The sequence below is a fragment of the Zea mays genome, chromosome 1 (genome assembly GCF_902167145.1).
Source record: "Zea mays cultivar B73 chromosome 1, Zm-B73-REFERENCE-NAM-5.0, whole genome shotgun sequence".
Lineage (NCBI taxonomy): Eukaryota > Viridiplantae > Streptophyta > Magnoliopsida > Poales > Poaceae > Zea > Zea mays.
Window position 1 is genome coordinate 28,742,156 of NC_050096.1, and position 26,029 is coordinate 28,768,184.

Below are 26,029 nucleotides of genomic sequence, written 5' to 3' on the forward strand. Positions count from 1 at the left end.
TATTACTATTAGTCCATATATGAATATATGAGAATCAAACTAAAGCTTGATTAATCTTAATAGTTATATCTAGAAGACATTCAAGCAAGGTTCACAATATTGAAGAAATGATTCTCTTAATGGATGCTCAATAGGATGTGACTCAAGAATGGCTTGATAGGGTGAAGATAGCAAGGAAAGGGCCTCGAGGAACTAAGCGAAGGTGAAGGCCAAGCGACGGCTTGTAGACCGAGGTACCATGGCTAAGGTGAAGAAGAGAGTACTTGCACTAAGTCGATGAACTAATCAGCTATGAAGAGTTACAACATGTTGATGCATCAGTAAGGTGACTTGAAGCCATGATTTGAACTCATATAAGGTGATATGGTACAAGTCACAGGGTTTGATTTGAGTTTGCTTCAAAAGGTGAGACAAAGATGTTTGTGATCCTTATGAAGCAATGCCATGGAGAAATCACACATGAGACACCAATGACTCAAGGAGTTTACTTCATTTTATTTTATTTAACTTGAGTATAGGAATCGTCGTACTATAAAGGGGGATCCAAAAAGAAGGTTGGTGTTTGCCAAAGCTCAAACCTCTCTATTCAAAAGCTATTTTTGAAAAGCAAAAAACTCTTTAACGTTCTATGGTTGACCGTGGTTAGGGTTGAGAAACCTAGAGTGTTCTTGCTGAAAAGCAGCTGAACTTGTTCAGCTGCAGCTGAGCTTTTCAGCTGAGCTGAGCTCCTTCAGCTGCAGCTGAGCTTTTCAGCTGAGCTGGACTTCAGCTGAGCTGAGCTTCTTCAGCTGCAGCTGAGCTTTTCAGCTGGGCTGAACTTCAGCTGAACTCAACTTCAGCTGTGAACCTCTTTGACCATACACCAGCTGAACTTGCCTCTGGGCAGTTGAGCTGGGGTTTTCTCTCCTAAACTCTCTGGTCAAGACCGGTTGAACTGGTCCTGAGGGGCAGTTCAGCTGGTCTCTGACCCCTCTGACCTCTGATCTGCAGTCTGCCAGTCAGACTGGCAAACAGGTCGCCAGGAGCTGTCAGGGGCGGTTCAACCGCCCCCCCTGGGCGGTTCAACTGGTTTTGGTCAACTTTGACCAGTCTGCGGTCAGTCTGCGCGTCAGTCTGCCAGTCAGACTGGCAGACAGGCTGCCAGGCCTGCCAGGGGAGGTTCAACCGCCCTAGGGGGAGGCTCAACCGGTCTCAGGCAGAAAAATCTGCCCAACGGCTAGTTTTGAGCTCCACCTATATATACTACCTCCTACCTCTCTCCCCAAAGCAGTGAGCACGATTTGAACTCCATTTCTAACCCAAGAAACACCTCCCTCTCTCTCTCACACATCTCTTGCCTCTCCCATTTCAAATCTTTGGAGAGAAATCTTTGAGTGAGCTTGAGAGCTGCGGTTTTGTGCTTCATCTCTAAATCTCTCTTGCTCTTCTTCTTCATTCGAGCTTTGGTACTACATCGAGTTCTTTGTGGATTCATTACTCTTGGAGCTTCTAGTTCCTAGACGACTAGGTGTCTCTTGTGAGTCTCCAAATCTTGTGGAAGACCACAAGAAAGTTTGTATTACCCGCTCGTTTGAGCAAAGATTATTGTGTGGGCTTGACCTTTGTGGTCGGCAAAGGGAGGATTAGGGTTGAAAGAGACCCGGCTCTTTGTGGGCGCCTCAACGAGGAAGTAGGGCACCTTTTGTGGTGTGACCGAACCTCGGGATAAATCTTGTGTCTCTTGTGTTCTTGCTCATTGTGTTTGTTCATATTCTTCGTTCTCTCACCATTCCGTGGAAGATTGTTTATATCTTTTTGGTGTGTGGATTTTGAGAAGTGCCCTTCTCAGATCTACTACTTTGAACCCTGTGGATCATTTAGAACATCTCATTTCCAAAGTTAACTGGGTGAATTTCGAGATCAATTCAGTTTTACCCAGTTTGCTTCTAGTTTTTGTTGAAAAAGTTTTAACTTGCCTATTCACCCCCCCTCTAGGCAACTTTCACTCTTTCCCTTCTTGTCATCGCCCCTGTCACTATCACTAGAAAATGGACATTTAGCAATAAAATGACCGGGCTTACCACATTTGTAGCAAACTTTCTTGGAGCGGGGCTTGTAATCTTTCCCCCTCCTTTGCTTGAGGATTTGACGGAAGCTCTTGATGATGAGCGCCATCTCCTCGTTGTCGAGCTTGGAGGCGTCGATGGGGAGCCTACTTGACATAGACTCTTCTTTCTTCTCCTCCGTCGCTTTGAATGTGACGGGTTGTACCTCAGGTGTGGAGGTGGCGCCTCGCTCGATGATTTGTTTGGAGCCTTTGATCATCAATTCAAAGCTCACAAACTTTCCTATAACCTCCTCGGGAGACATTATCTTGTATCTAGGATCACCATGAATTAATTGTACTTGTGTAGGATTAAGAAAAACAAGTGATCTTAGAATAACCTTGACCATTTCATGGTCATCCCATTTTGTGCTCCCGAGGTTGCGCACTTGGTTGACCAAGGTCTTGAGCCGGTTGTACATGGCTTGTGGCTCCTCTCCTTGGTTGAGCATGAATTGATCGAGCTCCCCCTCGATTGTCTCTCGCTTGGTGATCCTTGTCACCTCACCTCCTTCATGCGCGGTCTTGAGCACGTCCCAAATATCTTTGGCGGTCTCTAACCCATGCACTTTGTTATACTCCTCTCGACTTAAAGAGGCAAGGAGTATAGTTGTTGCTTGGGAGTTAAAGTGTCGTATTTGGTCGGCCTCATCCGAGTCATAGTCCTTATCCCCCACCTGCGGTACCTGCGCTCCATACTCAACAACATCCCATATGCTTTTGTGGAGTAAGGTTAGATGACCTTTCATTCTAGCACTCCACATAGAATAATCTTCACCTTCAAAAACCGGTGGTTTGCCTAATGGAACGGAAAGTAAAGGAGTGTGTTTAGAAATGTGAGGATAGCGTAGGGGGGTCTTACTAAACTTCTTGCGCTCATGGCGCTTAGAAGTGACGGACGATGCGTCGGAGCCGGATGTAGAAGGTGGTGAAGAATCGACCTCGTAGTAGACCACCTTCTTCATTTTCTTTTTCTTCTCGCCGCTCCGATGCGACTTGTTGTGTGAAGGGGATCCCTTCATCTTGTTGCCGGACTCTCCCGAAGGAACCTTCCCGCGGCTTGTGGCGGGCTTGTCGCCGCCGGTCCCAATCTCCCTCTTGGCAGATGCTCTCGACATCACTTCGAGTGGTTAGACTCTAATGAAGTACCGGGCTCTGATACCAATTGAAAGTCGCCTAGAGGGGGGGGGGGGTGAATAGGCAAATCTGAAATTTATAAACTTTAAGCACAACTACAAGTCGGGGTTAGCGTTAGAAATAAAGTCGAGTCCGAAAGAGAGGGCGAAAACAAATCACAAGCAAATAAAGCGGATGACACGGTGATTTGTTTTACCGAGGTTCGGTTCTTGCAAACCTACTCCCCGTTGAGGTGGTCACAAAGACCAGGTCTCTTTCAACCCTTTCTCTCTCTCAAACGGACACTTAGACCGAGTGAGCTTTTCTCCTCAATCAATTGGGACACTTAGTCCCCACAAGGACCACCACACAATTGGTGTCTCTTGCTTTGATTACAAAGATGTTGAGAACAAGAAATGGGGAAGAAGAAAAGCGATCCAAGTGACGAGAACTCAAATGAACACAAATGTCTCTCTCTCACAAGCCACTAAATCTTTGGAATGTGTATGAGACTTGGAGAGGATTTGATCTTTGCTTTTGTGTCTTGGAGTGAAGTCTAGAACTCTTGTATTGAATGTGTTGGCTGAAAACTTGGATACCTTGAAGTGTGGTGGTTGGGGGGTATTTATAGCCCCAACCACCAAAATGGTTGTTGGTGAAGGCTGCTGTCGATGGGTGACGTCACCCAACCGTTAGGGTTCGACCGTTGGAGCTCTGACATGTGGGGCCACCGGACAGTCCGGTGGTGCACCAGACAGTCACTGTTCACTGTCTGGTGCGCCTTCTGGCGCATGCTCTGACTCTGCGCGCGCTGTCCGCGCACTGTTCACGCACTGTTCACTTTTGCAGACGACCGTTGGCGCTGGTAGCCGTTGCTCCGCATGGCACACCGGACAGTCCGGTGAATTATAGCGGAGTGGCTCCCCCGAAAACCCGAAGCTAGCGAGTTGGAGTTGATCCACCCTGGTGCACCGGACGTTGTCCGGTGGCACACGGGACAGTCCGGTGCGCCAGACCAGGGCAGCCTTCGGTTGGTTTTGCTCCTTTTTATTTGAACCCAATCTTGGACTTTTTATTGGTTTGAGTTGAACCTTTGGCACCTGTAGAACTTAAATTCTAGAGCAAACTAGTTAGTCCAATTATTGGTGTTGGGCAATTCAACCACCAAAATCATTTAGGAAAAAAGTTTGACCCTATTTCCCTTTCAATTACTCTACTCTTTTTATTTAATACCATTATAGCTTATCTAAGTGATAACACACTATTGTACTAGAATAGCCTTCAAAGTTCTAACTTGATTATGTAGTAGTAAATCATGCACCATTTTGGTATTCGGTTAGCAGCCATCATTCCATATTGGATCCATGGTATTACATTTTGATGATTTAGGCTCAACTAGCTCTGTGATTGTCGATTTATTTGTACAATAGTCATTTAGATTATTAGGGCATGTACAACCTAGAGCCTCTTGCTCGGTTTTCTTTGTAGAAGAGACGGTTAAGAAACTGCACCATACAACCCTGAGCTCCTAAAACATTAATGCAGTTAAGAGACATTGTATATAGAAAGTCGTGAAGAGTCCGTCTCTTGTTTTTTTGCACTTAACACCCTAGAAAGGTTGGGATAAAACTTGTAACAAAAAACACGTAGATACCTGTATAATTGATGGGTCCCAAAAAGGGAGATATATGGAGTAGAAATTTTTAGTGTTTTGGTGGGAAGTATGTTCATAAGGTACCAGAAGCTGCATGTGGTTGTGTGATAAGAGATGTCCCTATGGACCACAGACATGATGGTGGTGTAAAGGGGACCGACATAGGAATAGTGAAATCCTCTAGGAAATCAGAACTTGCTTGAGTGAGAAGGATCATCACAAAAAGGAAAGGATGACTCGTCGAAGGTCGTGTGGTGGAAGATGATAAGATGATTTGTGTGACGATCAAGGCAAAGATAGCCCTTGTGGTGGAGGGAGTTGCCAAGAGAGACACAAGGCGAAGCGAGGGGCAAGTTTATGAGCGACAGTGGCAGAAAGGTAGGGATAACACTTGCAACAAAAACATAGATACTCATACGATAGTCGAGTCCCAAAAAGGGAGAGACATGGAGTAGAAAATTCAACGTTTTGGTGGGAAGTATGTTCAGAAGGTAGGTGGCAGTGCTAAGGGCCACAACCCAAATGTGGGATGAACACTAACTTGAAATAGGAGGGAGCAAACAACATTGTTTTGCAGTGCGGCTAATGCGTTCAACTTTACCGTTATAAGGAGAGGTGTACGGGCAAGACACGTACATGTGTATGCCATGGGAGAGGAAGAACATGCAAGTGTTGGAGTTACCACGACATTGAACTACGTGCAAACACATGCAAAAAGTTAGAAAGAGTGGAGAAAGTGTCAGCCTCAAGTCATAACTGAAACATCCAAAGGTAATGTGAGTACTCATCAAGAATAACCAAATAATACTTGTGACCAGAGACACCAGTACAGGCGAGGTCCAAAGTTCACAATGTATTAACTAAATATTATGAGTGGCACTTGATGATGACACATGAAAGGGAAGACATGTATGCCAATCGAGCTGACATACAACACAAAAAGTGTCACTAGCATTTTTATTACAAGACCAAAATCAGACCAGGATGGTTGAGACGCTATGCCAAGAAGAGAAGGCAATAACAACATGGAAGGTGGGGTCCACAAGCTAGGTAAAGGGGATCATGGCTGTCACACATGGCGATCTCTCTCCGAGAGAGAATAGTCTTCACATAACAATCAAAAGAGTCAAATTTCACAGACAACTAGTTGGTTGCCCGTGCGTTGCGACGGCTTACAACAATACCCACGTAAACTATCCACCAAAAAAATATCATAATTTTTTATTGATTGTCTCCGCTCTCCGTATAATATTTTTATGATTTGGCTAACTGATGTTATTGTTTACTCCATGCAATATGTCATGGTACGACACGACCAATGAAGTGAACGATTATAAGAGAGTTCACAACGACTGACTGAACGAATAAAGATTATAAAATGATATAATTCTACCATACAGAGACCAAATAAGAGAAAGTTTGTGATCTCAAGTTTCTAAAATAAGTCACATGAATTCAAACTTATAAAAAAGATGGATCAAAATATGGGGTGATTGCTAAAGTCAGTCATCAATAAAAACTGGGTGCGCTCCATATAAACTATGCTACTTCGTAGCAATTACTAACGTTTAAAACTAACAAATAATCTTTTATTTTACTATTAGTGTGACAAATCATTGTTGCTCCATCCAATTCAGCAACCTCAAACACTATGAAGTCCATTGCTCCAACGTGGTCTCAAAAACGACCTAATGATTGCAAGAGACAAGAACGCTGTGCCGTGCTTGGGTTGTAGCCTCGGCCCGTAGTGCTGGCCCGGCCCGACACGATTATATTTTTTTATTTTACAAAAACGTATATACATATATACAATTTTTATTCGATTTTAAAATATCTGAGCATGATGTTCTACTGGTTAGACAGCTTCACCCAGTGTCTCCTGTCCTTATTCCATCAGGGCATGAGTTCAAACCCCACCTCATATGCATCGTTTTTAACATTTTACGCTGGTTTAATTAAATGGGCCGACGGGCTATTAAATGGGCTAACGGGCTGGCCCGACACAGTCAGCAGGCCGGCATGACGTGCCTGGGCCAGAGTTGTGGCCCGCGGGCGTCTGGCTCGTGCCGGACCGCCGTTTGACCATCTATATGAGTACAACAGATTAATTTGAAATAGCTGTGAGAGGTTATTTGTAAAAAGATGACGCAAGATGACCGTTGAAACTAAATAGTTGTGAGAGATTATTTGTAAAAAGATGACGCGGGATGATCGTTGAAACTGGTGCTTTAAGTATAGTATAGATATAGATATAGATTATTGTCGAAAGTGAAACAAGTTATGGAAATGGACTTTTTTTAATAAGGTTTAGGAAAACAAGAAATTATCAGGATAAATGTTATGGGGTAAATGAGCGACACAATTGTGATAACATGAAGTAAATGCCTGTTCCCGACATACTCAAAGCATAAATAGAACGCATGAACTCTCCATTCCGTGTTGAGTTGGTAAAGTGGTAGAATACCGGAATCAGCTTGAGCTTATCACTATCTCGTTCAATCCACCCCTAATCGATCGAACAAGATTACATGGGCTGTAATAATAATTTAGCCCAACTATGCAGCCAACAGCCCAACACCGGCACACGGTCTGCACCGCAGAAACTTTGCCTTCCCCGCGTCCGGCTACTACTGTCGGGGCGTCGACCCATATTCACTCCTCTGCCCTCTCAGATCCCGAACTACCAAACCCCCTTCTCGCCGGCGGAGGAAGGCGGGGGCGGAGAAAAGAGATCACGATCGCTAATCCGTGACGGCAGCGGTCGGGATGGCGGCGGCGCTAGCTCCGGGGGTGTCCCGGAAGTTGAAGAAGGTGCTGGAGACGCGTACGGATAACCCGGATCTGCTGGCCTCGCTGGGCGCGCTCTCCACTTTCTACGTCCAGAACACCCCGCAGGCGCGCCGCAATCTCAAATCCTCCATTGAGCAGCGTGCACTTGCCATCAATCGCCACTTCCTCGACGCCTCGCTCCCCGCCCACAAGGTGCGGTGTTGTCAGCTGCCCCTCCTTACGCAGCCGCTGTGCCCTGTTTGATGATTGCTTTGCTCTGCTCTTTCTTCATGCAGGCGCTGGATCGCGTCGAGGGGGAGGTGCACGCGCTGAACGACTCCTGGAAGAAGTGAGTTGCTTTGTTCATTGCCCTAGTGCTGTTCTCTGCTGTCTGGTCTACTTAGCTATTCCTAGTCTATTGTATCTTATCACAATATCAAAAGCTGCCATGCCATATAAAATGATATAAGATATAACTATCCCAATGTATGGTATCATAGCTTGCTTTTTGATTCTCATAGGATACTAAATACTAGCATATACGAGAGTATGAGATGTGGGCCACTTAGAAGGGTGTGCTGCTACTCGTTTATATTCTTTTTATTTGTGTTATTAGGATCGAGGAAGCATTGAACAGTTGTAGTGCAAGTACTGGGGACATCATCAGTACAACAGAGAGGTTGCAACAGGAACTTGAAGTTATCACTCAGAGGCAAGAAATTGTGTCATGCTTCCTGCGGGATTACCAACTTTCAAATGAAGAGGTCCTTTTTTTATCCAAGCAAAACTAATTGAATTATGATGTTTGTTTGCTATGTTGATGCCATTTTGTCTTAAGGCGGACATCACGATGTATTCATTCACGATTGTATGTATTGCTCTTTTATTAATGGTTAAAAGATAAATGCACTTCGGGAAGAGGAGATAGATGACAAATTCTTCAAAGCATTGCTGCATGTTCAAGAAATACACTCAAACTGCAAGGTCCTGCTGCGAACACACCACCAGGTACCATTGCTTTGTCCTCGAATTTTGGTGGCCTTGAGCCTTTAATGCCTCAGAAAGGTGGATTATTAACTGTTGAGAATAAGGTGGTCATGTTTATGAAATCCTAAAGAGAAAAACAAGGACTATGCATTTTTTAAGGAAAAACACAACATGATATCATAATTGTTCAATCTTGGATTTTTGTTTTTTTCTCTCTCCCAAAATTCTAGCCAAGTATGGATTATACTAACCAACGATTTGATATTGTGATCTTTCCAAATTTCTAATAGTTAGTTTCCTTATCAAATGACATTAAATGTTTATATAAAATGTTCTTTTTTTTATATTCCCAGCGTGCTGGTTTGGAGCTTATGGATATGATGTCTGTGTACCAAGAAGGGGCTTACGAAAGATTATGCAGGTATTTCCCTATAGTCACATTATTTCTTTAGTGGAACAACAGTGTGAATCACCGATTACCATGAAATCAGAGAAATATTGTGAAACGAACAAGTATACAATGGTTAATATTTTTCTCTCTCTATTTTTTATAGTGACCAATGCTCCAACTTAACATTTTTCAGGGTGACTACTGCCAAACTAGCATTCTACTTTATATTTTGTATCTAGACATAGCGCATGCTAGGTGCATAGCAAAAGCTATGTACCAAGAAAAACTAAAATGACTTATAATTTGGAATGATGGGAGTACTTATTATATCATCAGATGGGTATTAATATTCAAGCATAGAACTCATCTATTTCATTGTTTTATCAGGTGGGTTCAAGCTGAATGTAAGAAATTAGGTGATACTGACAATCCTGAAGTAAGTGAGCTTTTGAAAATGGCTGTTTGCTGCCTGAAGGAAAGACCTGTTCTGTTCAAGTATTGTGCAGAGGAGGTAATATGCTATTTATAAAGCAAAGTTACCACTACCTCATTTGATATCTTATGGGTGGCTATCTTCATTCACAGGTTGCCAACATGAGGCACCATGCCTTATTCAGGCGGTTTATAAGTGCTCTTACTAGAGGTGGACCTGGAGGGTTCCCAAGACCAATAGAAGTGCATGCCCATGATCCTCTTCGCTATGTAGGCGAAATGCTGGGTTGGCTACATCAGGTTTTCCTCTTAGGCCCTTACTCTACCCTTATATTAGACATAGGAACCAACATGTAATAGTTCTTTTCAAATCATGCACCTCTACCTTTAGTTACCATGTACCTGAATGTTTGTTCTTTAACTTGTCAAGGCCCTGGCATCTGAAAGAGAGCTTATAGTTGTCTTGCTTGATCCTGATGCAATGACTGACAGTGGTCCAACTTTTCGACGTCAGTCTGGTAGAGATGGTGATTCTTCCAAAGGAGAACCTGATGTAACTTCTGTGCTTGATAGAATATTTGAAGGAGCATGTCGGCCATTTAAAGTTCGAGTTGAGCAAGTTTTGCAGTCACAGCCAAGCCTGATAGTTTCTTTCAAACTTAGCAATACCTTGGAATTCTATTGTTACACGGTGAGTCTGGACTAGTACCTGGAGTTAAGTAAATAAAAAGGGTTTTCCATTTACATATAATTTCCTTCTCATTTAGATATCAGAACTGCTGGGTGAAGACACTGCGCTGTGCAATACAATATGGTCACTTAGAGATGCAGCTCAGCAGACATTCTTCAATATCCTGAAGAGTCGTGGAGAGAAGTTATTGCGATATCCTCCACTAGTTGCAGTTGATCTCTCTCCTCCACCAGCTGTAAGAGAAGGAATTTCTTTGCTGCTTGAGCTCATAGATACCTACAATAGCATGATGGTTCCTGCCTCTGGAAAAAGACCAAACTTTGACCCTGTTATTTCTGCATTATTGGATCCAATAATTCAGGTGAGTTTTCTATGTCAGCTGTCAGGTGTGGCTTAGCTATTCTAATATCTGATGGATGTTGTTATCACGTATACAATGAGACTATTACTATTTGTACTTTACAACTTAAGATTCACTGTGAACAGTAACATTAAAAACTCGGCCAGTGGGGGAAAGACCGCCCTACAGTATTATGTTAAGAAGAAGCTCAATCGGAGCCCCGCCCGAGAAAAGTCACGAAAGCTGGTCCCCCCGTACAACATGAGGGTCCCTGCCCCTTATGGACCAGATATTTACTCGTGCTTTGAGCCCTCACAGCCCCTACACGAGGATCCGGCCTGCATAGATTAGTCCATCTCGTGTGCACACAATCAGAGGAACCGGCGAGTGACCTTTTTAAAGCTCAGCCCAAAATTCGCTCCCACTGGGATTCAAACTCAGAATCTGAGGAATGCTACTCAGACCACCTAACCAACTCGGCTAGAGGCCCTTTCGCTGAACAGTAGCATTAAATAGCAACATATCCCTCCCTGTGCTCATTACCCTTTGAATTCAAGCAATTTGTACTCTTTCAGATGTTTAGCGCCATCATTTTTTGTGTGGCTTACCCTCATGCATCAGTTTGGTGGTGATACTGATAAAAATGGGGCACACTTAGTGACAGAGGCTCCCACATGAGTGTGGTCTTGAGAAGAGATAAACCGAGGCAAGCCTTTGTCCCACAAATACGGAGAGATTGCTTTGAACCAGTGACCTGGTGACACACTGAGACAACTCTGACCACTGCACCAGACTTGTCCTTGGTGGTGACATTGATATCATCTAGAAACAGAAATAAACTTAATGTAATGATTTCGAACAGCATACTTCAGTCAAAGAAAAGAGTCGAGTAGAGAAGAGTAGGATTTGAAGAGGGTGCTTCTAATACTGGCATATTTGAATTTGTTAAGATACAATCTGGTCAGATCATGAGCAAATTGGACAGTTATGCTTAATAGGCTACTAGCACCGTCATAACAGTGGAAGTCATTATTGTGCATAATTTGATTCTGTCTTTTAAAAAAATGTAAGAGCATTATATGAAGTAGTTCTAACCTCTCCTGATATAATAATGTGTACTTTCTCACATAGCACCAAGCCCACATGTGGCAGCTAGACGGATTACTATTCTTCAGTGATACACTTACTGCACTTTTAGGCTATTGTAGTCGTACATACCATTTAGCCAAATGCTATGATGTGTGCTACTGCTACAGAATGTTATACTCTATACTTAGTGATAGCCCAGCAATTTCTATATTAAAATCCTTCATTTTATTAGCATTTATTGTTACAGCAGAATAACTCTTTGCTATCTGCAGCACAACTTATGCGGTACTTGTACTGATATTCCTAATTTTTCAGGTGTGTGAGCAAGCTGCAGAGGCACAGAAGTCAAAAGGATCACTTGCGCGGCGTGGTAGAACAAGCTCTGATCCTAGTGGAAATAGCAGGGATTCTATATCAGTTGATGCTATTCTGTCTAAGAATTTATCTACGTCGATTCTGGTTAGTAGCAGCACTTATAATATTTACCATGTATATAGGATTATTAGATAAAAAACTCGAACAGTAGGGATAACATTGTCGTCAGACATTGCATTAAGAAGCTTTTCACGTAGGTTGAGAAAACCTCTGAACTCTTGCCCACCCATATACCCTGGGAATGGACCTTAGATCTGTGCTTGGTATGGGACAAATGAGGGGATTTTTGTAACCAGCTTGAAAATTCGCTCCCACTGAAAGTCGAACTAAGGACTTGAGGAGTGGTACTTAAGCCATCTAACCAACTTAGCTACAGACACTTTCGCTATAGGATGGCTAGATCATATTAGGAAATATGTAGCCACTCAACTGAGGGTGGATAGCTTGTCTATACTGGGGTTCACTTAGGCTAACAGAACATGTATCTTCTGACTGCAATACTGAAAGTAATCCTTTTTTCTCATAGTTCTTTCTCATTCTTTTGCAATTGGCTATCACATGGTCTAATGAAACATAGATGATGTGCAAGGTGAAGTCTTAAAAGTCCCTTACAGTTGCAATAACAAAATTCTGACATTTTTCTAGTTTATTTTTTTATCCGATCTCCAATGTTATTAGATATAGGGAAACAGTCATGATTGTTCATCTACTAAATTGTAAACATATCATTATACCATTCGTTAATAGTGTTCTATGATGAAGCTGCACTGTTCTGGATTTCATGATTGGTTTTGTGGCTTTGATATTAATTTCTTCTGATTGCCTCTTTCCACTATAATATAATTGAAGAGAAATGATACTGTATGTTGCACAAAAAGCATCATTGCCAAATAGATTTTTTGTGCTCTCGGTTTGATGATCAAATTGGACATTTGGTTTTCACCCAAGAAATTTAATCTTGTTTTATACTTAACCACTTGGGCATTTCCACTTTGTTTATTCATTCGATGTAACATGCAGAGTGCCGAATCTTCATCCAAAGTCTACCTCATCAACTGCTTGTCAGCTATTCAGGAGCCATTGATGGGCCAGGAGGTCGCTACAAGCTATGTAAACAACCTGCGCTCTATGATTGAAGCACATATTTGTGTCCTTGTCGATAAAGAAGTTGACTGCATTCTTAGGAAATGTGGACTATCAAATAAGATGCCGTACATAAAGGAGTATGGTAGCAAGGCTGATGCAAGGCCTCTGGCAGATATTATCGAGACGTCGCCACAAATGCTTATGGAATGCTTGAAGGCATTCTATGGTATTGTGACTGGAACAGAAGGTTCCTTGCCTGAATTTGAGCAACTGCAGGTTCCAAGGTTACGTTCAGATGCCTGCAATGGTTTGGCAAGAGCTCTAGCAGAATCTTATGAGCTCATTTACAGCGCAGTCATGGATCCGAATAACAGTTATCCTGACCCAAGGTCTTTGGTTAAGCACTCTCCTGAACAGATAAGAACTATACTGGAAGCCTGAGGTCTTCGCACGATGCCTTATGGTACATGTTAAGTAGAGGTCTTTCGTGCATGAAACTTTGTCATGTAAATTTCCGACTACAAGCTGTGGGTTCAATTGATTACAGAAATATGGAAGCGGTGACTCTCTGAACTCATGTATCGGTATCTAGTGTCTCGTTGTCCTATATTCCTTTTTTCTTTATGTATCAAGTTATTGTATACTTCATGATGTAATTTGAGGTACAACTTAAGTGCTTAACCGACTATTATGATACCAAAGCTACTATGCAAGCATGGTGAAGGCTTGTCGGGGAGAAGGTCGAATGGGACCTTGATAATCCGCTTAGCCTAATCAATCGTCGGAAGTTGTTCCTATGAACGCAGGGTTCGTCGAGAAGGTCACGAGAACTACCCTACCAAGGAGACTTTGCCTCATGGGGGTTGGACCCTTTGATACGACACACCAATTCTACAGCTGTCACCCTTCCGTCGAAGGTTATAAAGGCCACGACAGGATCTTTGCTTAGGGTGAAGCAAGCGATAGTCTAAATAGGTAGACTCCATCGGGCTTGATCGAAGACTGTGGAAGCGCTATTGAAGACATCATCGACTAACTCTGAAGGCATCAAGGACTTTGGCTTTGTCACTCGGGCAGCACACATGGTCCCCTGACGGAGGCCTCGAAGACTCCCCTCCACTCGGAGGATTGAGGGACAACATTGCAGTGGTAGTGTGGGCCTCCTGTAGCTACAAAAGGCCCAACAGTGAATCTACCATAATTGGATGTTTGTAACTGGAGGTCTATAACCGTCTCCAATGATACTATTGTACATGATATTATTAGGATATAGCAGGTAGCTAGAGGTAAGCCCATACTTTACGAGGATGTCCCCTGGTCACCCTATAAATACCCTTGTCCGAATAGAGTCAGGGGATGTCCCTTGGTTACTCAGTTTGTGCTCTTGGTGCTTTGAGGAAGTCGATTCGGCGCCGGATGTTGAAGGTGGTGAAGAGTCGCTCTCGTAGTATACCACCTTCTTCATCCTTTTCTTCTTCCATCTTTCTTTTACTGCGTCTTGGAGGAGCCTTGAGATTCTCCTTTCTTCTCCTTGTGCTTTTCCCCCCGAAGGCGCTTTGACTTCTCCCGAAGACGTCTTGTCTTCAGACTTGGTTCCCAAAGGCACCTTCTCTTTGGGATTCTCTCTTGAGGGTGTCTTCCTGTCCTTAGTGACTTCTTCCGATATCACTTCGAGTTGTTAGATTCTAATGAAGTGCCAGACTCCAATACCAAACTTGAAGGGCAAAATTTGATTTTTATAACTAGAGGGGCTGAATAGGAAAAATTTGATTTTTATAACTTAAAACACAAACTTCAACCCCAGATTAGCGTTAGACCGAGAATAAGAATAATCAGAGTAAGGAAGAGGTGTTCTTCTTGCTTATAGTTGCTCAAACGAATGCAGAATCACTTGGGAGCAACTCAATTTGATATAGGATCAAGCACAAGCAAGAGAACAAGAAAGAGGGGAGATGAAGAAGCAAATCACAAATGAAGATCAAGTACAAAGAACATGGCGATTTGTTTCCCAAGGTTTGGCTCTAGAGAACCTACGTCCATGTTGAGGAGTTCACTAAGGACATGTCTCTTTCAATCCTTTCTCTCTCAAATGGCCATTTAGATCGATTGAGCTTTCTTCTCGATCTTGAAGGACACTTAGTCCCCGCAAGGATCACCACATGATTTGGCGCCTCTTGCTAGCTTTACAGATGCGAGAATGGGGGTGATAGTGAGAATGAAACTCAATAACAAGAGCTCAAGAACTTACAACAACTCAAGAACACAAGGCACTAAGTCTCTCTAACTTAAATTGATCGAATGTGGCACTTGTGTGGCTTTGAATGCTTGGGAGGTGTTACAATGAATGCATGAATGTTTGGTGTAGCTCTTGTGTCTTTAATATGCTATTTAATGTGCTAGTTGTGGGTGAATTTATAGTCACCAACAACCCAAACAGTTGTTGGAGATGAGTGGAGAAACTTGCACAGTCGGGTGGCACACCGGACCTCCAATTGTACCGGTCCGGTGCACCATCGGACCCCTATCAGACTACTGTAGCAGGTAGCCATTCTGATGAGTGGTTGGCACAGTAACTGGTACGTTGAGCCACCAGATCTTGACACGTCAGATCTAGCCATTGAGATCTAAAACTAACTGTTGAACCTAGACGGTCCGGTGCGCGACCGGACCGGTCTAGATAGCTAGACACCGAAGTCCAATTTACATCCTCTCTGCAAAAGTGGTTTAGTGTGCCACTATAGTGTTCTGATCTACCAGCTGCTAGTTGATAAGTTTCAGCCTTCTCTACGTAAACGGTCCGGTGCTCCCAAACTCACCCTAATTTTGGCAAACTTGTCCAATTCTTCTCTAATTTGATTTGTATGCCCTGGAGGATGTTCTTATGACTGAAAAATGTATCTAGAGACTATTCAACTAGTCTAAGTCATGAAACTTGGACATTTTACTTTCTCTAACTCATATTCTCGTTTTCAACTCGAACTCACTTCAAAAGAGCTCCAAAAGGGTGATTCGTAGAAACTGAGCTTTATGACCATTTTAGATGAATCAATTAGGTTCATAGAGGTATTTATAACTTATACAAAGTTTATAACTGAATTGTTGATCTTATGAATATGTGAATCAAAGACTTGGCAAACTAGTTAGTTCGTATGGTTGTGATGGTCATCAAGCACAAAAATCAATTATAGAAAATGGTTTAAGTCTATTTCCCTTTCAGTCGCCATTCGCCAACCGCTCAGCAAAGTCAACCATTGTAGGGGCGATAGTCGCATCGCCTTGAACATATGAGGGCATAGGACTTCAAAATGGACATAATACCTATTAGCCTTAATGTTGATGGGGGACCCTCCATTTGTCCCCTAAAGGAACCCCTTCATCTTTCCTAAGCTCCTTTTCCTTCCCCATGGAGACAGAGTATGATCCATACTCTATCCCCATCAGCTCGAACACCTGGTTCAACCGTATGTTGCCCTCGCAGATTTCATGACTTCTTGAAGTCTCAAGGTCCATGTATTTTCCAACAAGTTTGCATGCCTCTTGTTTGACTTCTTTGATGATGTTCTTCCTGGCTCTTTTCCCCAAAACGATCTTGAAGGGGGACTCCATACCTTGACCCCAATGGCCCAGTCGTGGCTTAGTGGCCATATCCCGCACGCTAGAAACTCCTTGACAACATGCCTGGCGCTCCTATGTATTACCACATGGTGGAAAGCAACTTCATCCTGATCACCCTCTACAACTTTGTATCAGGGAAACATAGTGTACTAGTGAGGTAGCATCTCACCAACCCTCACAAACAACCGGTGTCTTCACCCTTGTTAACCTTCACATAAAACCAACTTTCCGTCTAGTTGTTGCCCCACCATTTGATTGGACATGACCCCAACTCGACGATAGCCTTTGAGGTCTCCTCGATATTTGGGGGTGAACATGTAGCTCCCAAACTAAATTATACACCCACCATCAGTCTTCTTTTGCCAATGTAGACAATAGTGTTTTGCGAAGACCTCAACAGACGGTTCACCTCCATACGTAAGTGTATCCTAAACGTACTTCCTGAGGTCCATGATGGTGTTCTAGGTAAGCTGGTGCAGTTGCATGTTAAACCTTAACAAAACTTCTACCACAAACTTGTGGCACGATAGCCAAAGTCCTCTGACAAAGAACACTTCAAAGCCCATGATTTTTCCTTGTGGCTTCGGTGTGGTCTCTGACCCAAGGGCATGCTAGCCCCCATAGTAAAGTAACTTGGCTACTTCGTCTCCTTGATGCGGCCCACTGTTGGAGCGAGGACAGAACCAGCCCTTGGTCAACCTTTGTTTACTAACCAATTAACAAAGTGTCCAATGTAGAACAAATAACTAGGGGAAAAGCAAAGACAAAGGCTCCCCACTTATGCTACAAAGGCTCTCCTCCCCCATGGCGTCAAAGGACTAGGGCTTCCGCCCCACGAGGGCTAGCGTACCCTTGCCCTGGTCGGGCAAGGGCTACGAAGGGATCATTCAGTGAAGGGTATCCTAAGCGAAGGCTTCACAGAGATCTTCTCTAGAAGAAGGATGCATTGACCTCGCTGAAAGGGAATTAGGCTTACACCTTTTTCCTAATTGATTTTGGTGGTTGAATTGCCCAACACAAATAATGGACTAACTAGTTTGCTCTAGTCTATAAGTTTTACAGGTGCCAAAGGTTCACAACAAGCCAATAAAAAGACCAAAGATGGGTTCAAATAAAGAGAGATAATGACATCCCAAAAGGCACCCTGGTCTGGTGCACCGGACTGTCCGGTGTGCCACCGGACAGTGTCTAGTGCACCAGGACACTCGACGCTGAACTCCTCACCTTCGGGAAAATGGGAGGTCGCTCCGCTATAATTCACCGGACTGTCCGGTGAAGCACCGAACAGTGTCCGGTGTCACACCGGACTGTCCGGTGTGCCAGCGGAGCAACGACTACTTCGCGCGCAACGGTCGACTACAACACATTTAATGCGTGCCTGCGCGCTCAGAGGACAGAGCACGCGTAGTTGGCGCACCGGACAGTCTACAGGACCTGTCCGGTGCACCACCGGACAGCCCAGAGGTCCCACCAGTCAGAGCTCCAACGGTCAGAACCCAACGACCAGCTGACGTGGCTGGCGCACCGGACAGTGTCCGGTGGCGCACCGGACTGTCCGGTGCGCCATGCGACAGCAGCCTTCCAACGGCCACATTTTGGTGGTTGGGGCTATAAATACCCCGACCTCCCCACATTCAATGGCATCCAAGTTTTCCACCTTCAACACATTACAAGAGCTATAACATTCAATTCTAGACACAACCAAAGAGATCAAATCCTCTCCCAAGTCCGGAATCACTCCAAATCAAATAGTGACTAGAGAGAGCGACATTTGTGTTCATTTGAGCTCTTGCGCTTGGATTGCTTCTTTTCTTTCTCATTCTTCTTGTGATCAAACTCAATTGTAACCAAGGCAAGAGACATCAATTGTGTGGTGGTCCTTGCGGGAACTTTGTGTTCCGTTTGATTGAGAAGAGAAGCTCACTCGGTCTAAGTGACCGTTTGAGAGAGGGAAAGGGTTGAAAGAGACCCGGTCTTTGTGACCACCTCAACAGGGAGTATGTTTGCAAGAACCGAACCTCGGTAAAACAAATCCTCGTGTCTCGCTCTTTGTTTGCTCACGATTTGTTTTGCGCCCTCTCTCTCGGACTCGTTTATATTTCTAACGCTAACCCGGCTTATAGTTGTGCTTAAGTTTATAAATTTCAGATTCGCCCTATTCACCCCCCCTCTAGGCGACTTTCAATTGGTATCAGAGCCCAGTGCTTTATTAGAGCCTGACCGCTCGAAGTGATGTCGGGAGCATCCGCCAAGAGGGAAATCGGGATCGGCGAGAAGACCGCCACAAGCCATGAGAAAGCTACATCCGGGGAGTCCGCCAACAAGGTGAAGGGATCCCCTTCACACGACAAGTCGCGTCGGAGCGGTGACAAGAAGAAGAAGATGAGGAAGGTGGTCTACTACGAGACCGACTCTTCGTCGCCATCCACCTCTGGCTCCGACACATCGTCTGTAACTTCTAAGCGCCATGAGTGCAAGAAGTTTAGTAAGATTCCCCTACGCTATCCTCGCATTCCAAAACGTACTCCATTACTTTCCGTCCCATTAGGCAAACCACCCATGTTTGATGGTGAAGATTATAATATGTGGAGTGATAAAATGAGGCATCATCTAACCTCACTCCACACTAGCATTTGGGATGTTGTTGAGATTGGAGTATAGGTACCATCACCAGGGGATGAAGACTATGATTCGGACGAGGTCACCCAAATCCGACACTTCAACTCCCAAGCCACCACTATACTCCTCGCCTCTCTAAGTCGAGAGGAGTATAACAAGGTGCAAGGATTAAAAAGCGCCAAGGAGATTTGGGACGTACTCAAGACCGCGCATGAAGGAGACGAGGTGACCAAAATCACCAAGCGGGAAACGATCGAGGGGGAGCTCGGTCGCTTCCGGCTTCGCCAAGGGGAAGAGCCACAAGACATGTACAACCGCTTGAAGACCTTGGTGAACCAAGTGCGCAACCTCGGGAGCACCAAATGGGATGACCATGAGATGGTCAAGGTTATTCTAAGATCCCTCGTTTTTCTTAATCCCACGCAAGTTCAATTAATTCGTGGTAATCCTAGATATACACTAATGTCTCCCGAGGAAGTAATAGGAAACTTTGTGAGCTTTGAGTTGATGATCAAAGGCTCAAAGAAAATCATCGAGCTAGATGGCCCCTCCACGTCCGAAGCACAACCAGTCGCATTCAAGGCAACAGAGGAGAAAAAGGAGGAGTCTACATCAAGTAGACGACCCATCGACGCCTCTAAGCTCGACAATGAGGAGATGACACTCATCATCAAAAGTTTCCGCCAAATCCTCAAACAAAGGAGGGGGAAGGACTACAAATCCCGCTCTAAGAAAGTGTGCTATAAGTGTGGTAAGCCCGATCATTTCATTGCTAAATGTCCATTATCTAGTGATAGTGACAGGGGCGACGACAAGAAGGGAAAGAGGAGAGAAAAGAAGAGATACTACAAGAAGAAGGGCGGCGATGCCCATATGTGTCGCGAGTGGGACTCCGACGAGAGCTCCTCCGACTCTTCCTCCGACGAGGACGCCGCCAACATCGCCATCACCAAAGGACTCCTCTTCCTCAACGTCGGCCACAAATGCCTCATGGTAAAGGACGGCAAAAGGAAGAAGGTAAAATCAAGATCCTCCACTAAATATGCTTCCTCTAGTGATGAAGATAATTCTAGTGAAAATGAGGAGGATAACTTGCGCACCCTTTTTGCCAACCTAAACATGCAATAAAAAGAAAAATTAAATGAATTAATTAGTGCTATTCATGAGAAGGATGAACTCTTGTACACCCAAGAGGACTTCCTAATTAAGGAAAATAAGAAGCATGTTAAGGTTAAAAATGCTTACGCTCTAGAAGTAGAAAAATGTGAAAAACTATCTAGTGAGCTAAGCACTTGCCATGATACTATTGTCAACCTTAGAAATGAGAATGCTAGTCTAATAGCTAAGGTTGATTCAAATGTATGTGATGATTCAATTTCCAATCTTAGAGATAATAATGCTAATTTGCTTGCTAGGATTGAAAAACCGAATGATTCTCTTGCTAGCCTTAGAAATAAAAATGAAAACTTAATTGCTAAGGCTAAAGACTTAGATGTTTGCAATGCTTCCATTTTCAGTCTTAGAAGCGAAAATGACATTTTACATGCTAAGATTGTTGAACTAAAAACTTACAAACCCTCTACATCTACCATTGAGCATGTTTCCATTTGCACTAGATGTAGAGACATTAATGTTGATGCTATCCATGATCACCTAGCTTTAATTAAGAAACAAAATGATCACATAGCTCAACTTAATGCTAAGATTAATGAGCATGACTTAGAAAATGAAAAATTTAAATTTGCTAGAAGCATGCTCTATAGTGGGAGACGCCCTGGCATCAAGGATGGCATTGGTTTCCAAAAGGGAGACAATGTCAAACTTAATGCCCCTCCTAAAAGATTGTCTAACTTTGTTAAGGGCAAGACTCCCATGCCTCAGGATAACGAGGGTTACATTTTGTACCCTGCCGGTTATCCCGAGCACAAAATTAGGAGAATTCACTCTAGGAAGTCTCACTCTGGCCCTAACCATGCTTTTATGTATAAGGGTGAGACATCTAGTTCTAGGCAATCAACCCATGCAAAATTGCCTAAGAAGAAAACTCCTATTGAATCAAATGATTCTAACATTTCATATAAAACTTTTGATGCATCTTATGTTTTAACTAACAAATCCGGCAAGGTAGTTGCCAAGTATGTTGGGGGCAAGCACAAGGGGTCAAAGACTTGTGTTTGGGTACCCAAAGTTCTTGTATCTAATGTCAAAGGACCCAAAACCATTTGGGTACCTAAAATCAAGAACTAAAATTGTTTTGTAGGTTTATGCATCCGGAGGCTCAAGTTGGATCATCGATAGCGGGTGCACAAACCATATGACAGGGGAAAAGAAAATGTTCTCCTCCTATGAGAAAAACCAAGACCCCCAAAGCGCTATCACATTTGGGGATGGAAATCAAGGTTTGGTCAAAGGATTGGGTAAAATAGCTATATCACCTGACCATTCCATTTCCAATGTTTTTCTTGTAGATTCTTTAGATTACAACTTGCTTTCAGTTTCACAATTATGTAAAATGGGTTACAACTGTCTTTTTACGGATACAGGTGTTACTGTCTTTAGAAGAAGTGATGATTCAGTAGCATTTAAGGGAGTGTTAGAGGGTCAGCTATACTTAGTAGATTTTGATAGAGCTGAACTCGACACTTGCTTAATTGCTAAGACTAACATGGGCTGGCTCTAGCATCACCGACTAGCACATGTTGGAATGAAGAATCTTCACAAGCTTCTAAAGGGAGAACACATTTTGGGACTAACAAATGTTCATTTTGAGAAAGACAGGATTTGTAGCGCATGTCAGGCAGGGAAGCAAGTTGGTGTTCATCATCCACACAAGAACATCATGACGACTGACAGGCCACTTGAGCTCCTACACATGGACCTATTTGGGCCGATAGCTTACATAAGCATCGGCGGGAGTAAGTACTATCTAGTTATTGTGGATGATTATTCTCGCTTCACTTGGGTGTTCTTTTTGCAGGAAAAATCTCATACCCAAGAGACCTTAAAGGGATTCTTGAGACGGGCTCAAAACGAGTTCGGCTTAAGGATCAAGAAAATAAGAAGCGACAACGGGACGGAGTTCAAGAACTCACAAATCGAAGGCTTCCTTGAGGAGGAGGGCATCAATCATGAGTTCTCTTCTCCCTACACCCCACAACAAAATGTAGTGGAGAGGAAGAATCGAACTCTATTGGACATGGCACGAACCATGCTTGATGAGTACAAGACTTCGGATCGGTTTTGGGCCGAGGCGGTCAACACCGCTTGCTACGTCATCAACCAATTATATCTACACCTAATCCTCAAGAAGACATCATACGAACTCCTAACCGGTAAAAAGCCCAATGTTTCATATTTTAGAGTCTTTGGTAGCAAATGCTTTATTTTTGTTAAAAGAGGTAGAAAATCTAAATTTGCTCCTAAGGCTGTAGAAGGCTTTTTACTAGGATATGATTCAAACACAAAGGTATATAGAGTCTTTAACAAGTCCTCTGGGCTAGTTGAAGTTTCTTGTGACATTGCGTTTGATGAAACTAACGGCTCTCAAGTAGAGCAAGTTGATCTTGATGAGATAGGTGATGAAGAGGTCCCGTGTGTCGCGCTAAGGAACATGTCCATTGGGGATGTGTGTCCTAAGGAATCCGAAGAGCCTCCAAATGCACAAGATCAACCATCTTCCTCAATGCAAGCATCTCCACCAACTCAAGATGAGGATGAGGCTCAAAATGATGAAGGAGAAGATCAAGAAGTTGAGCCACCGCAAGAGGAGAGCAATGATCAAGGGGGAGATGCCCATGATCAAGATGAGGAAGATGAACAAGTTCCAAGATCGCCACACCCAAGAGTCCACTAAGCAATCCAACGAGATCACCCCGTGAACACCATCCTCGGCGATATTCAAAAGGGGGTAACTACTCGATCTCGTGTTGCTCATTTTTGTGAACATTACTCTTTTGTTTCCTCTATTGAGCCACACAGGGTAGAGGAAGCACTACAAGATTCGGATTGGGTGGTGGCGATGCAAGAGGAGCTCAACAACTTCACTAGGATTGAGGTATGGCATCTAGTTCCACGTCCTAACCAAAATGTTGTAGGAACCAAGTGGGTCTTCTACAATAAACAAGATGAGCATGGTGTGGTGACAAGGAACAAAGCCCGACTTGTGGCCAAGGGGTATTCACAAGTCGAAGATTTGGATTTCGGTGAAACCTATGCACCCGTAGCTAGGCTTGAATCAATTCGCATATTACTTGCCTATGCTACTTACCATGGCTTTAAGCTTTACCAAATGGACGTGAAGAGTGCCTTCCTCAATGGACCAATCAAGGAAGATGTCTATGTTGAGCAACCTCCCGGCTTTGAAGATAGTGAGTACCCTAACCATGTATATAAACTCTCTAAGGCGCTTTATGAGCTCAAGCAAGCCCCAAGAGCATGGTATGAATGCCTTAGAGATTTCCTTATCACTAATGGTTTCAAAGTCGGAAAGGCCGATCCTACTCTATTCACTAAAACTCTTGACAATGATTTGTTTGTATGCCAAATTTATGTTTATGATATTATATTTGGGTCTACTAACGAATCTACATGTGAGGAATTTAGTAGGATCATGACACAGAAATTCGAGATGTCGATGATGGGGGAGTTGAAGTACTTCTTAGGATTTCAAGTGAAGCAACTCCAAGAGGGCACCTTCATTAGCCAAACGAAGTATATTCAAGACATTCTAAACAAGTTTGGGATGAAGGATGCCAAACCCATCAAGACACCCATGGGAACCAATGGGCATCTCGACCTCGACACGGGAGGTAAATCCATCGATCAAAAGGTATACCGGTCGATGATAGGTTCTTTACTCTATTTATGTGCTTCACGACCGGACATTATGCTTTCCGTATGCATGTGTGCAAGATTCCAAGCCGACCCTAAGGAAGCTCACCTTACGGCCGTAAAATGAATCTTGAGATATTTAGTTTATACTCCTAAGTTTGGGCTTTGGTACCCTCGGGGATCCACATTTGATTTAATTGGTTATTCGGATGTCGATTGGGCGGGGTGTAAAATTAATAGAAAGAGCACATCGGGGACTTGCCAGTTCTTGGGAAGGTCTCTGGTGTCTTGGGCTTCAAAGAAGCAAAATTCCGTAGCTGTTTCTACTGCCGAAGCCGAGTATATTGCCGCAGGCCATTGTTGCGCGCAATTGCTTTGGATGGGGCAAAGCCTCAGGGACTATGGTTACAAATTAACCAAAGTTCCTCTTCTATGTGATAATGAGAGTGCAATCCGCATGGCAGATAATCCCGTTGAACATAGCCGCACTAAACACATAGCCATTCGGTATCATTTTTTAAGGGATCACCAACAAAAGGGGGATATTGAGATTGCATATATTAACACCAAGGAACAATTAGCCGATATCTTTACCAAGCCACTAGATGAACAAACTTTTAACAAACTTAGGCATGAGTGTTGGGGCGAAGGCGAAGACGCCACCCTTCGCTCGATGCCTTCGCCGCAATCGTTGGACCAACGGAGACAAGACAACGGACAGGCTCACCCTTCGTCCCATACGTCATCGGACGAAGACCTGTGACGAGGTCGTCCCATCTTGCGACCTCGTCCAGCATGGAGGCCCACGTGTGATCCGGCCCATAGTAACATGCCCTGCGTGGCCGCTGCGCGTTACGGGCCTAATTTGTAAAGGCATCCCTGTAATTACGGTCTGTAACCCCGCTTTATGGGAATATTCCGGGGATAACCTAGGTGTCTGAGGGCACATGCGTCCTTAACACAGGACGCTGGGCACTCAGATACCTATAAATACCCTCGCACAGTGCCCTTGAGAGGCTAGATTAACAGAGCTTTTGCCATCTCGTGCGAGAACCTTGTTTACGTCAACTCTCACCCCCGTTGGATCCCCTTGCACCTGGTAGCAAGTTCCAACATTTGGCGCCCACCGTTCGTGCTACAAAAAACCACCCGCGATGGCACCCAAGAAAGTTAACTCGAAGGCTGACGAGGCTGCGAAGGCAGCACTGCTGGCCGCAAAAAGGGCAAGGCCCTCGCCCTCACCCACTCCACCCACCAAGAGGCTACTGAAGACGACGTTCTCCGCACCTGCGAAGACGACGCTCTCCGCACCTGCTGAAAGTTCCCTTTGACCCGGGAACAGGATCTGGATGTCGCCTAGAGGGGGGGGGTGAATAGGCGAATAAAACTTATTACTTTAAAACTTAAATTCTTACTCTACTCGAAGACTTAGTACGCAGTGGAATGAGAAGATCCTGTCTCAATATGTCCTGCACTTCAAATCAAGCTTATAACACAGATAAGTATTGAAGTGCAGATATAAAAACTAGTAAGGCAGAGAGTCAGGATAGAACAGAGCACACAGACGCAAGGGTTTATCCCGAGGTTCGGCCAAGCCTGAAATGCTTGCCTAGTCCTCGTTGGAGTTAGCCACACCTGGGCTTGGAGTCTATTTCAACTCCTTCCTCCGTTTGCTCAGATCTGTCAATATGACAGATAGAGCCTTTCACTATTGAGTGGGGTTACAACAGAACCGTGGCTGCTTACAAACTTCTTGGCAGCACTCCGGCAGAGTAACGATACGCTCAAGACCTTGCTCTAGCTCTAAGCAGCACTTCTCCTCTCTCTAAAGGCTTATAGCTGTGCCTTCTACACAAACTATAGAGTTACACACACGAGGGAGAGTGAGAATTGATTCGAGTGATGTCTACACTTGTTGGCTGCACTTGTATATTGCTTGAGGCGCCTAGGGG

The 26,029-nt window shown here is 44.0% G+C and overlaps 1 protein-coding gene across 1 annotated transcript; it reads left to right on the forward strand.

Moving 5' to 3' along the window:
- Positions 1 to 7,550: 7,550 nt before the first annotated feature.
- On the forward strand, positions 7,551 to 13,692 carry LOC100382195 (uncharacterized). Its single transcript, NM_001174954.1, has 11 exons — positions 7,551 to 7,835; positions 7,919 to 7,971; positions 8,239 to 8,386; positions 8,523 to 8,630; positions 8,963 to 9,030; positions 9,388 to 9,511; positions 9,586 to 9,732; positions 9,863 to 10,123; positions 10,200 to 10,484; positions 11,868 to 12,011; positions 12,948 to 13,692. Exons 1-11 carry the CDS (start codon positions 7,620 to 7,622, stop codon positions 13,452 to 13,454), a joined length of 2,061 nt encoding a protein of 686 aa, NP_001168425.1. The 5' UTR covers positions 7,551 to 7,619; the 3' UTR covers positions 13,455 to 13,692.
- The last annotated feature ends 12,337 nt before the right edge of the window (positions 13,693 to 26,029 follow it).